Genomic DNA, 15090 nt, shown 5'->3' on the forward strand with positions numbered 1-15090 from the left:
GAAAGTCGTGTTTTATGTAATTGAATTAATTTTTATATAAGAAAAATCATAATTAGAAGTAAAAATTCGCAAAACCCAATTTTCCACTTATGGGGGGTTTTTGCACTGGCTTATGATGTTGATATTTATTAATTATATTATGACACGTTTTCTATGTAAATGAAAACGACTTCTTCAGTTAGTTGTGCGTGCTGAAAATCAGTTTTCTGAAAAATATAATTGTTTCATTATTTTAAAAATAAAACTAATATTACTGATGATGTAATTTTTAATGAAAAGAATATTTTCAATGAAAAATTCTAAAACGTAGAAAAATACTGTAATTTAACAGGGAATGTTAGGGAAAACATGACAGGGACTTTTCGATTAACTAAAGTTAAAGTTTGTTTGATTATTTTGTTGAAAATTCCACAATTTTCGTTTGATTGAAAATTCGCCTTTTTTGTGTTAAAAATTAATGTATTATGGGAGAAATTGCATCTTTTTGTTGAATTCAACTGATTCTGGTTTGATATAAAATTATTTTTTAGTTGAAGTATTGACTATTACATTATTTTGTTGAGAATTCATTTTTTTTTAATTCAACTACTTGTTTGAAAGTGGAACTACTTTTTTAGATTTATGTTTATCTTTGGTGATTCATAATTTTAGTTAAAAATCATTTTTGTCGTGAAAATTTAACTATTTGTTAAACAGTTTTTGTTGTAAATTAATTTTTAAACTGATTATTCAGTTATTCCATATTTGCATGTTGAAAAATCGTGTTTTATATAAAATATTAATCTTCTTGGCGGCTAATTCATTTTTTCATTGAATAATTGTTTCTTTGATTTAAAAACTTTACTATTAGGTTGAAAATCAGGTTATATTTTAAGGGGCTATGTTGACCAATATGGTAGGTTTAAATAAAAAACGGGTCCTATTAAACATCGATTTCGGGATTTTTACCATTTTTAAATTAAAATAATGAATAATAAAATATGAAATAATTAATATAATAACTGAATTATTAAGCGAAATCTTGTTAAAACATTTATGGCAATATCCATTTCCGCAAATCGTGTCTTATATTAAAAAATTATGACTTTATTGACATATTTTTACTATTAATTTTTTGTTATTATTTATTTATATAAATTATTATTTATTTGATATAAGGTTAATATTTTTTGCTGCACATTAATCTGTTTGGTTAAAAAAATCATTATTTCGTAAAAGAGTTTCTTTCCTTAGTTGAAAATTAATTTTTTTACTCAAAATGTAATTATTCTATTTTTGGTTTAAAAACTCAACTGTTTTGCTGAAAATTCATCTCTTTGGCTTGAAAATTCAACAGTTTTTTTCTTCATTAACTGAAAAATCTTGGTTGGTTGAAAATTCAACTCTTTCGTTGAAAATTCCTTTTTTTCGCTTGAAGATTAGTCTGTTTTGTTTGATAATGCAATAATTTGGTGAAAATTAATATTTTTGATTTAATTCAACTATTTTTAAAATTTTTATTTTGAATGTTTTTAATAGAAATATCAAATTATGATTAGTTTTCTATCTAAATGAAAACAGATTCTTCAGGTAGTTGTGTGTGCCAAAAATCTGATTCCTGAAGAATATAATTTTTTCATCATTTGAAGAATAAAAATAATATTACTGATGGTGTAACTTAAAATAAAAACCATTATTTTTAATTCAAGAATTCCAAAAAGCAGACAAAAAATATATTTTAACAATGTTTTTTGCAATTGAATTTCTTCTTATTATCGCTTCTTACCAGAATTGTAAACATGGTTAATTTTTAATAAATGATGTCTTATTTTTTCGGATAAAAAATTCTCTACAACCATACAATCCTGATTTCTTTTTTTGACAAATAACTATATTTGAAGATATACAAAAATTGGAAACAGTTGGAAAAGTTTTACCTGAAAAATACGCGTATTTATTCAAATTCAACGATTTTTTTTTAATTTGTAAGAAGCGAACGTAAATAAAAACTCAATTGCAAAAAATATTGTTAAAATAATCGTTTATCATAGCTTTTAAACGTTTTTCATAGTAAATCATGTTTTTGCTTTCATAAGACATCGCATAAGACATCGATGAAACATTTAACCCTTAGTGACCACACTTTTGTGGATTAACACGCTGACCACACGTGGGTCCAGAGGACCCAGGCGACAAAAATCGTTATAAAAAAAAATTGAATATTTTTACTTGAAAATTTTTTTAGAATTTCTCAAGATGTAACTTGAAAAGATCATGTGGGTCGTATTGCTAAAAATTGCATTTAAATATACTTTAAAAATGTTGAAGTCCAGAAAGTAAAAAAAAAGTTATTTTCATTTAAAAATTCGTTACTTTTTAAATTTTCGGTATTACGGGATAAAAATTTAATTACGTCTTGTCCAGATGTACCAATTTAAAAAAAAGTAGTTCAGTGGGTTATTCAAAAAGTATATTTATTTTGAGGAATACACGACGGCAAAAACGAAAAAAAAAATCATTATTTTGTCAAAATACTCTATTGTATTACTTATTAAAAAAAAAAAAATTTTACAAAATATTGATGAATTCTTGAAACTAAGCATAGTAGGCATCAAATTAAGACAAAATAAAGTGATATTCCTTTTAGTGTATGTTACTGCAATCCTTACACATGGAGACGCTGTGCTCTTGGCAAACAGCATGGCGTGAAACCATATCTCGTTATTCCATAAAGAATCATCGTTTTAAAACGCTATATGCCTTTAAAAAAAATGTTGACATTGAAAAATATACTTTCTAGACTTTATTATTTAATCTGAAGTCAATATAAGCTAAAACAAAAATTGACTCCAAAAATCACTTTCGAACGTACTGACTATACTTGGGTCCAAATGATCCAACTCAATTTTTAAAAAGCTGCAAAAAATAAACTAATAGTTCCAGTGTCATGCTAAACGTCCTAAAGCGTAGTTAAACTCTTTTACTACCGACGAATGTTGCAATAAACCTGCTCCATTTCCATGAAGGTACTTAAAATTTCATTACGCAAGACCTCTGGGTCCCGAAGACCCATTTGTGGTCACTAAGGGTTAACTAACCAACAAAAACTACGATCTGATCTAAAATATTTTCAGAACGTAACAATGCCAGGATGCAGTGTACCTAATTGTCACAGAAGAGCAGACAAAGGTTACAGAATGTTTGTCTTTCCAAAGAGACCTGATAAAAGAAAACTATGGGCTCGACTTTGCAAGAGAGAAGACAAGCCTCCAAAACATGCCCGAATTTGTGAGGTAAATTCTCAATTTGTCTTTCCTTTGGAACTTCTTAATAATTTCTAATATGGAGTGTATCAAAATATAAATATATATACAAATCTAGAAGCCTTAAAATTGAACAATCTGACATTAAGGAAGAACATTCTTATCCTATTCCAAATTCAAGCATTCTATTGTAAAGAATTTCAAATTAAAAAAAAAACGAAAGATTTAAACTTGGATACTGTCAAACTCAATTCATATCGCAATAAATTAAAATTGTGCAATATTAAAATTTTGAAATGGAAATTTTTCCATTTCGGATATTTCGAATAACTCAAATTTAAAATTAATATTGTTTACTTTTCAATGCAAAGAATTTTAATTACTAAGAAAGAAAATTGATGATATCTGGGACTTTTTTCTGAGAACAGAGCATATTTTACTTTTTATAATGATGTTATTATGTTATTATGTTATTATTGACCGAATCCAATTCAAATCAGGCAAATTCTACATCTGATGTCGCAGAATATTTCGGTGTTGAATAATGTCGGGTTTTAGAAAAAAAATAGGCGATATTTATTTTTTTGATTGGCAAAAAAAACATAGTTTACGAATTTATGCGTGTTTGTATTTTAAGCTTTGTTTAAAAAAAACCCACAAATTTTGTTTTAAATCAATAATTTTTTCATTTTTGAGAAAAAAATTCTTCTGGTATCAAAAATGGTTTAGCCGAAGTAAAACGAATAAGATGGCTTTCTTATATTGTTGGGACTTAAAAAAATATTAGAAAAAATAAAACAGCCGGGGTTTTCCTGAAAATCTTTTTTATTTTTGTTTTTGAATTTTGAAAATGTGAAAAATATATATTCTGGAAAACCTTTTTTTTTCAATATTTTTAAAAGGTACTTTTAATATGAGAAAGGCTGGGACATTTTTTCCCTAAAAATAGAGTTTTGTAATTTTTCTCGAAAAAATCTAAAGATAGAAACAAATTTATTTTTTGCAGAACTTTTCAGGAGTACAAACTTTTATCTTAATATTTTTTCTTGTCTGTTCTTGTTAGTGAAAAAAAAGAAAATCTGTTTTTTTTTTTTAAATCTTTTTGGATAAAAATTCAAATATTTGTTTGAAACTTTGTCTTCTTGATTTTAAAATTTACCTATTTTAGTAGAATTTTCATTTTTCTTGGACAAAAATGCAACTGTTTGGTTGAAAATTTAAAGAAGTTGTTTAAAAATCTTCTTTGGATGAAAATTTAAGTACGTTTTCAATGTTCTTTTCTTCAAAAACTCATTTATTTTAGAAGAACTTTCATCTTTCTTTAATAAAAGGCAAACTATTCGTTTGAAAATTTAACTCTTTAGAAAAAATACATCTTTCTTGGATAAAAATGCAACGGTTCAGTTAAAAATTCAATAGTTTTGTTGAAAAGTTTATTTGAAAATTCTGCTGCTTTGTTGAAAATTAAACTATTTTGTAGAAAACTTACTTTTTGTTTAAATTTAATAATTTGTAGTTAAAAAGAGAAATAAAATCCTTTCTGGATGAAAATTTCTATACTTTTTGGAAATTTGTTTTTTCATTTTTAATCAAAAAATTAATCTGTTTTAAGAGAAATTTCGTCTTTCATAGATAAAAATGCAACTATTTGATAGAGAATTAAACAGTTTTCTTAAAAAGTCGGCCTTTTTGGATAAAATTTCGTCTTTTTTGGATGAAAAATTCAATTTCTTTCGTAGACAATTATTTCTGGTTTAAAAATTCAAATGTTGATAGTAAAAAGTCAACCGAAGTCTTTTCAAATAGAAAACTTAAGTATTTTTTTCTTCAGAATTTATCTTTTTGATTTAAAAAATCATATGTATAAGTAGACATGTCATTTTTTTATGACACTGCTACTTTTTGGTTAAAAATTAATCCTCTTTGCTTGAGTGTTCAACTATTGTGTTTAAAATAGTTGGTCGAATCAGTTTGTTAAGAAATTATTTTTGTTTGTAGAGATTTCTATTTTTAGTTGAAAGTTCATCTCTTTAATTGAAATTTTTCATATTTAGTGGAAAAGCCTATTTTAAGACTGCTCTTTTTCAGTTGAAGATTTTCCCTTTTTGGATAAACAAATAATTTTCAGGGTTTGAAATTTCATTTTGCTTGTGTAAAAATGCATCAGTTTCGTGGAAAATGAATTTTTTGCTGAAAAGTCACATTTTTTGTATGAAAATTCAATTTGCATAGAGGAAATTCGTCTTTCGGCTTAAAGGTACAACCATTTTGATAACATTTTATCTCTTTCTTGAGTATTACATGTTTATTTGTTGAAAATTCGTCTTTTTGGGTTCGAAATTCTTTTTCTTTTTGTAAATAAATTTCATCTTTTTGATTGAAATATAAACTAAGATCCTTTTTTGTTGCGGATTTACCTTTTTAGCGTGGAAATTCAAGATTTTTTTGAAAAGCCATCTTTTATAGTAAAAAAGGCTTTTTTCTTTAAAATAAGTTAATAAATTTGTATTTGCAATAACTATTTTATTCCGTTTATAAAAGATTAAATGATAAAAGAACTACAAGATTAAAAGAACAATATTTGAATTTTAATAATCAACGAAAATGAAAAATTAGTCATGGAAAATTCTGGGAATTTTGAAAATGATGTTCTCGAATACCCTACCTCATTGTACTATCAATAAATAGCCAACAATTTCTGGTAATTTATCTTTTAAAATACCAAAATGGCATAAGTCGCTCCAACTTTTCAATTGCTACGTTCTTCAGGAAAAAGTTGTTCAATATTTACAAAACTTCATACCCTGTAGTATTTGTTCACGCTCTTTCCAAATCTGACCTTAGAATCGCTCTATCTGGTGCCATTTTTTTTTAAATGGATAACAAAAACGAAAATAAAAGTTTTCGTGGTCGCTGATTAGGAATCTGGGATCAAATTGGCAAAGTTCGCTGATTACGAGTTTGAGCTCAGATAAGTAATCAGCGACCCCGGAAACTTTTATACACCAAATTTGATCCAAATCGGTTGATTTTTTGAAAATCACCATTTTTTACCTAGTATCGGCCGCCATATTGGATTTAAACTCACTATCAGTCCTATATTTTGCAGAAACGCAATATGCCACCAGATCAAGAGAATTAACAGTCTACGTTGATGCATTCTTGTTGAAATTTACGAATTTTTACAGAAAAAATGTTGTAATGAGGATGTTGCATGAAAGGAGATAAACTCATTTTTAGAAACTTGAAGCAGTGAATAAAGTTACGGAGAACAGAAATTTTTTTGTACATGTTTTTAATACATAAAAAATGTCTAGTTTACGTCTATTTGTTCACATTTGAACATATATGACGTCACTAAGTTATACAACTGAGCACCAATGAGACCACTCTAGCCGCCATTTTACTTTTGAAAATGTTGACCAATCACGTTTCCCGGCCATCGCGGCTTTCTACTTGACAGCTGATCCAGCTGATTGTCAAGTAAACCTATCGAAGTCTAAAAACGCTAAAAACAAGAAATCGAAAATAAAAGCCGAATCAAGCGTGGTAAAAGCTATAAACAAAGAATGAGCAATGAGCAGATGCTGTTTGGGCAGACTATTTCAATTCTGTTCTTTGTATTTATTATTCATTATTATTTATTAATAATACATGAAAGCCATTTAGAGACATTTAAACTTTGAAATTTATGTTTAGAAATCACTTTTACCTCATTTTTTTTCATAATTTAGATAGTTTGAATTTTCACGCGCAGAATTACGTCAAGAAGATATAGCCAATCCAGTGGTGTCAGAACGCGGATATCTCTGGTATGCGCAGTACGCTGGGGGCGGTACCATTTTTGGCGCCTAAACACTATTATAAACAATAACTAATACATTAAATTTTGATAACAATCAAGAAACAAATCTCCGGCAGATAATTTTACCGCTAAAATATGTGGTGTGTTGTCTGCTAAAACAAAAAGCAGTCTACTCGCCGTATCTCATTTACAATAGTCAAATTATCGTTAGATACTTATGATTAATAAAAAAGTACACTTGCATATCTGTTATATAAAATATTTTTCTTTTATCAATAATCATCATTTTATTTTCCTTATTGTAATTCTGCTGAAAAATAATAGTGCAAATTTCCGCATTTAAAAGTTCCCGCCTACTTCCTATTGGTTACTGAAATAGGTGCCGCCCCCAGCGTACTGCGCATGCTAGAGATATCCGCGTTCTGACACCACTGAGCCAATCTGTGCTTTTGCCGAAAAATGCCGCGAGCTGGAGTAATATTCAAACTTTATTAAGAAAAAAAAACATTTTTCTTATTCAATAAAAAATTATTCCTTCTTGGTATAAAATAATGAGTTACTAAATAATAAAAATATCTTTTTACCTCATTTCATGCAACATCCCCATTGGCAATTTTTTTCGATTTTAGTCGCCATTTGAAAAAAATTGCGCCAGGTAGGACGATTCTAAGGTCAGATTCGGTAAGGGCGTGAACAAAATACTACACACTGTTAGAAATGTTCGGAAAATTTCGACACATTTAAGGTACTAAAGTAACTGAAATTTACGAAATTAGGTTGCTAAAAATGAAATTCTATAACTTTTATAGTGAATTTACTAAATTTTTATTTAACTTCAGAAGCGGTTTCTGAAAATGATGTATATTTTCCTAAAATTCCTAAATTGTAACAGAAATATAAGTTATCGTGACGTGAAGAAATGCGCAGTTACATGCGCATTTCTCGCTTTTCGAGCGCGTGCGGTTAGAAGACGAAGCACGAAGGTTCAGTATTGGTGGTAATCGGCGTGTTGGAAAGATTTTGTTGTGATTTTTGACTTAAGGGGGGCATTTCATGTACAAAATTTTTCGGAACATCACACTAGTTTCATAGAAAAATTACTTAATTTTTTAAATCTCATATTTCAATGCTAAAAAGTCAAACAAAATCTTTTTTGGTTGAAAATTCAACTATTTTTCGAAAATTTCTCTTTCTATATAAAAAAGTCATCTATTTGACTCGAAATTGAATCTTTCTTCGATAAACATGCAACGGTTTGGTTTAAAATTCAAGAATTTTGTATAAGTATTTTTTCTTTTTTGTTATTAATTCAACTGTTTTATTGAAAATTCATATTTTTGGGTAGAAAATGCAACTATTCTCATAGACAATTTTTTTCTAATTTTAAACTTATATTTTTATGCCGAAAAGTGAACCTGAAATCTTTTTTGTATAAAAATTCAACGAGTTTTTAAAAATTATTTGTCTTCGATTTAAGAATGCATTTATTTTAGTAGGCATGACACCTTTCTTGGATAAAAATGCAATTATTTTCATAAACATGACACCATTTTTTTCTTCAAAAAGTTGCCTTTTTTATTAAAATTTCAACTGTTTCATTGATGGCAGATGGCAGATTTCCTTCTTGTTATAATCTTATATTTTGATGTTAAAATGTCAAAATAAAGTCTTTTTTGGATGAAAATTAATTTTTTTTACTTTGCATTTTTTATTTAAACATTCATCCGTTTTAGTAGAAATTTCATCTTTCTTGGATAAAAATGCTACTGTTTGCTTGAAAGTTAATCTTTTCTGTGTTTGGGGATACAACTTTTTTTTGTTGAAAATTTTGGTTGAATTACTTTTTTAAGAAAAGATTTTTTTAGGCTGTATTCGTATTTTAGTTGAGAATTAATTTCTTTGTTTAAAGGTTTAGCTATTTTGCTACAAATTAATTTTTTTGCTGAAAATTCATATTTTCTGGTTGAAAATTTAATTTTTTGCGAAAAAATTACACACGAATATTATTTATAATAAATAAAATAACATTTTGTATAAATTTTGTGAGTAAAAATTTCTAGAAATGTGTATACATTATTGTTTGGTTCATTAATTTTAATATAAATGTGTAGTATATAGTTGTCTTAAAAATAGAAATTTAAGTAAGACTATATACGGACGAAGTTCCTATGTAAATAGCTATGTTATATAACACACTCAATATATGAAATGTCAAAAAAATTCTTATCATAAATAATGGACTTTGATTATATATTTAATACAATGAGTCAACATATAGCATAGATACATAAGAAGTGGTTAGTCTTAACTTCAGTTATATTTTATTTCTATTTATATTTTTGGGATAAATATAGACTTCGTGTTTTTTATTAAAATAATGAACCTAAAAAAATTTTTTAACCTCTAGGAATTTTCAGTTACAGCAACTGAAAATTCCTAAACTGCAACATAATTTTGTGATACATGTGACTGGAGTTTCATGCAGTTACCGTTGCACAAATTTCTGTTACAGTTTCGGGAAATTTAGAAACGGTTTCTGTATAAAGCTTTATAGTGATGCGTCTCTGAAAATTCCTACAGAAATTTCTAACAGTGCAGGGTATGAAGCTTTGTAAATATTAATAACATTCTCACGTTCAGAGAATATTATAGAATTTGATTACCAGCTGGAAAGTACTAGGTTAACTAAAGTAGCCACTGTTACTGACTTAGGTATTGTGCTCAGCTCTGATCTAAAATATGATCCACATATTACTGCAACGGTAAATTCGACATCGAAAACTCTAGGTTTTATAACCAGATCTTGTAAATTTCTTAATAACAACAATACCATGGTCACATTGTTTATCTCACTAGTCAGAACAAAACTGGAATATGGCACTATCATATGGGAACCACATCAAAAGTATCACTTAAATGCACTTGAAAAAATTCAAAAAAGATTTCTTAAATTATTGTTCTTCAAAAAGAAAGGGTACTACCCACAAATAGGCAGTGATTATCTACAATTATGTAAAAAATTTAATCTCTTTACGCTAGAAGAATGTTACAATTACATGCTACTAATGTTTGTGTTTAAAATTATTAGAAACTTTGTAGTTTTTCAATATCTTTTTGAAAAGATTCAACACTTATTTCGAACTCCGGCATTTAATTCTAGACAAAAAGAATTATTCTACATTCCAAAAACTAATAACATCCTGATTAGAAATTCACCAATTTTCCGAATGTGCACTATCCTGAATGACTTTGTTCTTTATAGTGCGAGAAATTCTAATATTGATATATTTACGATCTCTTGCCCAGTCTTCAAAAGAGAAGCAAAAAAGTTTATAGTCGCTCGTAGAGTATGAAAATTAGAAGAGCAATTATATTCTGCTTATTATAATTAAACTTAATTATAATATTCAACTCGTTTTTTGAAATATTAAAAAATGTAAATTTCAGTACCACTTTGACGACAATCAATTTACAATCGACTTCAGAGGCAAGAGAGGAAAATTAAAACCAAACGCCATTCCAACAGTTTACGATGCTCCATTATCTGCGAGGAATGTAACGAATGGCATTTTAGATGATATACAACCAGAATTTGTTGATGTATCTCAACAGGATGACGATTCACTTTGGAGAAATGATTTTAACGTCGATAGTTTATGCGTTGAGGAAAATTTTGATATCGAGAGGAAAGGTTCGGAATGTGGAGAAAATGTTCAATACTCAAGCGTGGAAGTGGAAGAATTGTGCATCGAACCTGAAATTGTGGAGGGTAGTCTTAAAAGCATAATGAAAAATGAAGATACCTTAATATCGGAGAATAATAATGTACAAAATATAATAGAAAAAACCAAAGATTTAGAAGAGCAGCTTAGAAATAAAGACAAGGAACTTGTCAAAACACAAAGGCTTCTCTCGAAAAGTTTGAAACAAGTTGAAACATTACAAGCGCTGAATGAAAAGTTCCAGGCTCAGATTTCAAAGTTATCGGGTCGAAGTCATTCTAAAAGTTATCCAAGTCGTCGAGAAAGAAGGAAGCCTGCAAAATTTCTTAACTGATACCGCAATACTTGCAAAACTAAACTGCAGGCAATATCTATAAATTTATATTTTTATTATAATCTATTTTTTATAAGAAAAAAGTTTGCTATTATGCTAGATAATTTATTTTCAGTATTACACTTTTTGTTGATTTAATTGATTAATAAATTGTTAAGGAATTGTTTATTTGAATCAAATAATGCGAGTTGTTTTGCAAAATGTATCAAAATTTTAAATTTGAGTAGTTTTAATTCCTAAATTCAAAATTTTTAAATTAGATGTCTAAGCTATCCCTTTATAATAAAAAATAATAGAAAATTTTATTTGAATCGAGAAAAGCTTGTGGTTTTTAATACTCCTGCGCTTTTGAATTAAAATCATAAATTATTAGGTTTAAAAGATTAAAAATGTTTCAGCAAATTATGTTTTTCGATGTTGTTAGAATTGAGAATTCTAATATTACGTCACGCTCGGTTGGTAACATCAAAATCTGTAAGGCTTATACCACAACGAGCCGATCTTTAGCAGACCTTCACCCCCTACTCTACCCTAAGTCTAAGTAACAGCGTGCGCGCTGCTCCCAGGCTCTTGTAACGAGTGCCCCGAACTCGTCTACGCCAAAGGATATTTTTTATTTACAAAGTATGCACTTAATAAATTTTTATTTTCATAAAGATTCATTGATATCGGTATAATAAATATTTATATAAGTTAAAATGACATTATTCATATTAAACAATACAAATGTTATTTTTTAGCCTTTCAAATTGCGCGCGAACAGCAACGAATCAGAGACCGAGCACGACGCATGCGTAGACGAGCGCTGGCTGGTTATAAGCATAAGAATTGAACTTCTATCAGATTTGAATGATAAACTTCGTCATATTTTATTAACTAAGAAGTGTTAATTTTATTCTCATATGATGTCAAACTCATGACAACCCTAATGAATTGTTAATTATGGATAAAGATCAATATAATATCAAGTCTAAAGTTCTAAATTTTTATCCATTATATCTCATAAAGTTAGATAGTTGATCTAACAATTAATACAATCAAGCTCATTTTCACTTTCAAGAAAAGAATTTAATTTTCAACTTAAAAAGATAAATTTTGAACAACAAATGTAATAGTTGATGTTTTCAGCAAAAAATATTTGTTAATTTAAATCAAAAATATTTAAATTTAATTAAAAATGCTGAATTTTCGATAACATACTTGAATCCTCCACTAAAATAGATATGTCTTCAATCCAAACAGTTGCATTTTTAACAAAAAAAGAAGAAAGATTTGCTATCAAATACGATTTTTTTTAAATTCATAAATTTTTTAACAACAAAAAAGTGAAATTTGTAACCCAGAAAATTAATTTCTTATCCAAAAGACAAATTTTTAGCACAACACATGAATTTTCAACTGAAAGAGACAAACTTTCAACAAAATATATCAAATCATTATACTCTCTCCTATGAGGGTATTTAGATTCTGAATTATTGACTATAATTATTTTAATTAAATCTACAGAAAATAATAATCAATAAGAGTTCCTTTTTATTTAAAATGATTAAATTATATATTTTAAAGAATAATATTTGCTGAAGATATACATTAATTTACAGTTTTAGATGACTATAATGTAATACATTGAATCTTTTTGAGATTGAAATGTTGTAAATTTTATAATTTGATTCTACCACGCGGACACTATGATTTTGAGAAAATTCAACATCATTGAGATTTTATTTTAAAAGGTCAATTTTAAGTTTTGAAGATTTAAAAATAGGTCGTAAAAGAATTTGAAAGATTTTAAAGCATTTTCTTCAGATTAAATTTTTTTTATTTTTTGCCAATTAAAATTACGAAAGGTTTTGGGAGAATGAAAAAATTTTTCTTTAGAAATTAAAAAATTTATTTTATTTTGAATGGCTACAATTTTATATAATAAATATATCACGTATTCATCACATTTTACTTGCAATAACCCTACATGACTAAACACAAAATTCCGAAAAAAGAAAAAAGAGTAAATGCAAATTTTAAATCTTACATAACTGCACGTTCCTCACATTGTAATAAAAATTTCTTCAGATTCCCAGAAAAATGTTGAATTATTTTTTATTTTCAAAAATTAACTTTAGGATAATGTTCTAAAATATTTCAAAGTATTTCCAAAAAATTTCCGAAAAAGAATTTTTTGGAAACTTTTAAAAAGGAAAAATATTTAGAATGCTTAAATATCTTTAAAAGATTCCAAAAAATGTTTGATTTGAAAATTACAGAAATTTTGAGAAAATGTAGATTTTTTACAATTTTGTAAAAAAAAGAAGCTTTTTATGAATTTGGAAATGTTTTGAGGGAGCCAATCAAAATTCTCTACATTGCTGGGAAAATTTAAAGTTATTTTCTGGAAAATTATTGGACATTTTTTTTTTGCACAATTTAAAAAAATTGTAGTTTAAACAATTTTAAAGTTTGAAAGTATGAACGAAAATTATACATTGCAAACAAATTTAATTAATTCGAATCAATTCATTTAGAAATGTGCTTTTCGTCAAAATTATTTTCATTTATTTATTCATTTATTTTCATTTATATTTATTATTTTTCATTTACGAGGAAAATAGAATTTTCATTATACTCGTTTGTAAATTAAACATACACTAAAGTTATTTCAAGCTAAAAAATCAAAATTGTTTAAAATGATTTATGAAATCGAGCGAAGTATTGTAATACCAATTATAACTAGTTTTAGAAAAGACCTCAAGGTGAACTTTATCAAATAAATATTTCATTATTTTAATTGTTTATTTAACAATAATTTTTAGGGTTTAATGTTTTCTCTCTCACTTTAGGTAAAAGTTGCAACTATTATTTAAGCATAATGCTGTAGGGTTTATTTTATTCCTTAAAAGATTCTCTGTAAATCTCATTAGTGCGTTTTTATAAAATAAAACGATTATTTAGGGATAAATAAAAATTGAACTGTCTAAAATTGGTATACGTAAGTAATTAAATAATTTATTAAAAATGGAGCAGATAATTAATTTCGAGCTGAAAGCTGGACTGCGCTGGACTTCTTATTCTGCGCTGGCACTATACCTGCTTTACTAAAAGCTTTTTATATCCGGCCATGACTAAGTTGAAAGACTGGGCTCCACTCTATCTGAAACATAGTGTCGGGCAGGATTCAACTGCGCAACTCGCAAGAGACAGCAGCCGGCCCGGTTTCCCGACACATGTGGCAAGGCGGTAAAATTCAAAAGATAAAATGAAGGCCCCTCTATGCGGGAGAACCCTTCGATAGAAAGGCTCCCCCCGCACAAGGCGGCCGAGGTAAGATTGAGGTGTGTTCAGATTTTGAGATTTGCTTTCTTCAAGAATTTAAATAAATGGCTTGCAGTTTTAATGGATGAGTTAGCTAATAATTAATAAGAACAAAAAGGGGGAGGGCATTTCAGAATTTTTGATAGGGCTTTAGTTAGCTCCGATCTATAGGCTTCGAATCTGGGACAAGCCCATAGAAGTCTAGGTCTTCGTCAACTTCAGGATCACAGTAGCATCCTCCAGAATGTATCATATTTTTCCGAGCAAGGCACGCGTTCAAGACATAGTGATTGCTTCTCATGCGACATAGGGAGACTATCCACTTACTAGGGGCAGTGAATGATGAGAACCAGGGTTTTTTTTACTGAAGTTGCAGTAACGCTGGGTGAAAAGAACACCCTTATTTTTTCCTATTTCTGTAAAGTAATTGTGGCAAATTTAGTCGAGAGTTCTTCGGGCAAAGCCGAAGAAGTTAGAGAAAGGAAGGGGGATATTGAGAAAGGAGGCTGCTTTGGCTGCTGTTTTAGCTGCCACGTCTGCTGCTTCGTTTTCTGGTATACCCTTATATCCAGGAATCAATACTACAAGGGTAGTTCAATAAGTCCTTAGAATGAAGTATAAAAACAATTTTTTTTGGGTAAATTTTTTTTTATTTTTCAACATAATCTCCTTGGAGCTCTA

General features: G+C 27.9%; 2 protein-coding genes across 4 annotated transcripts in view; both read left to right on the forward strand.

Annotated features, from left to right (window-relative positions):
- The window catches only part of LOC117174312, a 14065-nt gene extending 2838 nt beyond the window's left edge, over positions 1 to 11227 (forward strand). For 2 of the 3 annotated variants that reach the window (XM_033363312.1, XM_033363313.1), the window contains exons 2-3: positions 3114 to 3272; positions 10495 to 11227. In XM_033363312.1, the coding sequence (XP_033219203.1) occupies positions 3123 to 3272; positions 10495 to 11103 (759 nt within the window). In that variant the 5' untranslated portion in view covers positions 3114 to 3122 and the 3' untranslated portion in view covers positions 11104 to 11227. Of the gene's footprint in view, positions 1 to 2916; positions 3006 to 3113; positions 3273 to 10494 lie in introns of all 3 variants that reach the window. The other variant, XM_033363311.1, reaches the window with a different exon arrangement.
- LOC117174315 (coiled-coil domain-containing protein 142) overlaps positions 1 to 15090 on the forward strand; it is a 152360-nt gene that overhangs the window by 97814 nt on the left and 39456 nt on the right. The window lies entirely within an intron of this gene.

Source organism: Belonocnema kinseyi, chromosome 6 (genome assembly GCF_010883055.1).
Source record: "Belonocnema kinseyi isolate 2016_QV_RU_SX_M_011 chromosome 6, B_treatae_v1, whole genome shotgun sequence".
Classification (NCBI taxonomy): Eukaryota; Metazoa; Arthropoda; class Insecta; order Hymenoptera; family Cynipidae; genus Belonocnema; species Belonocnema kinseyi.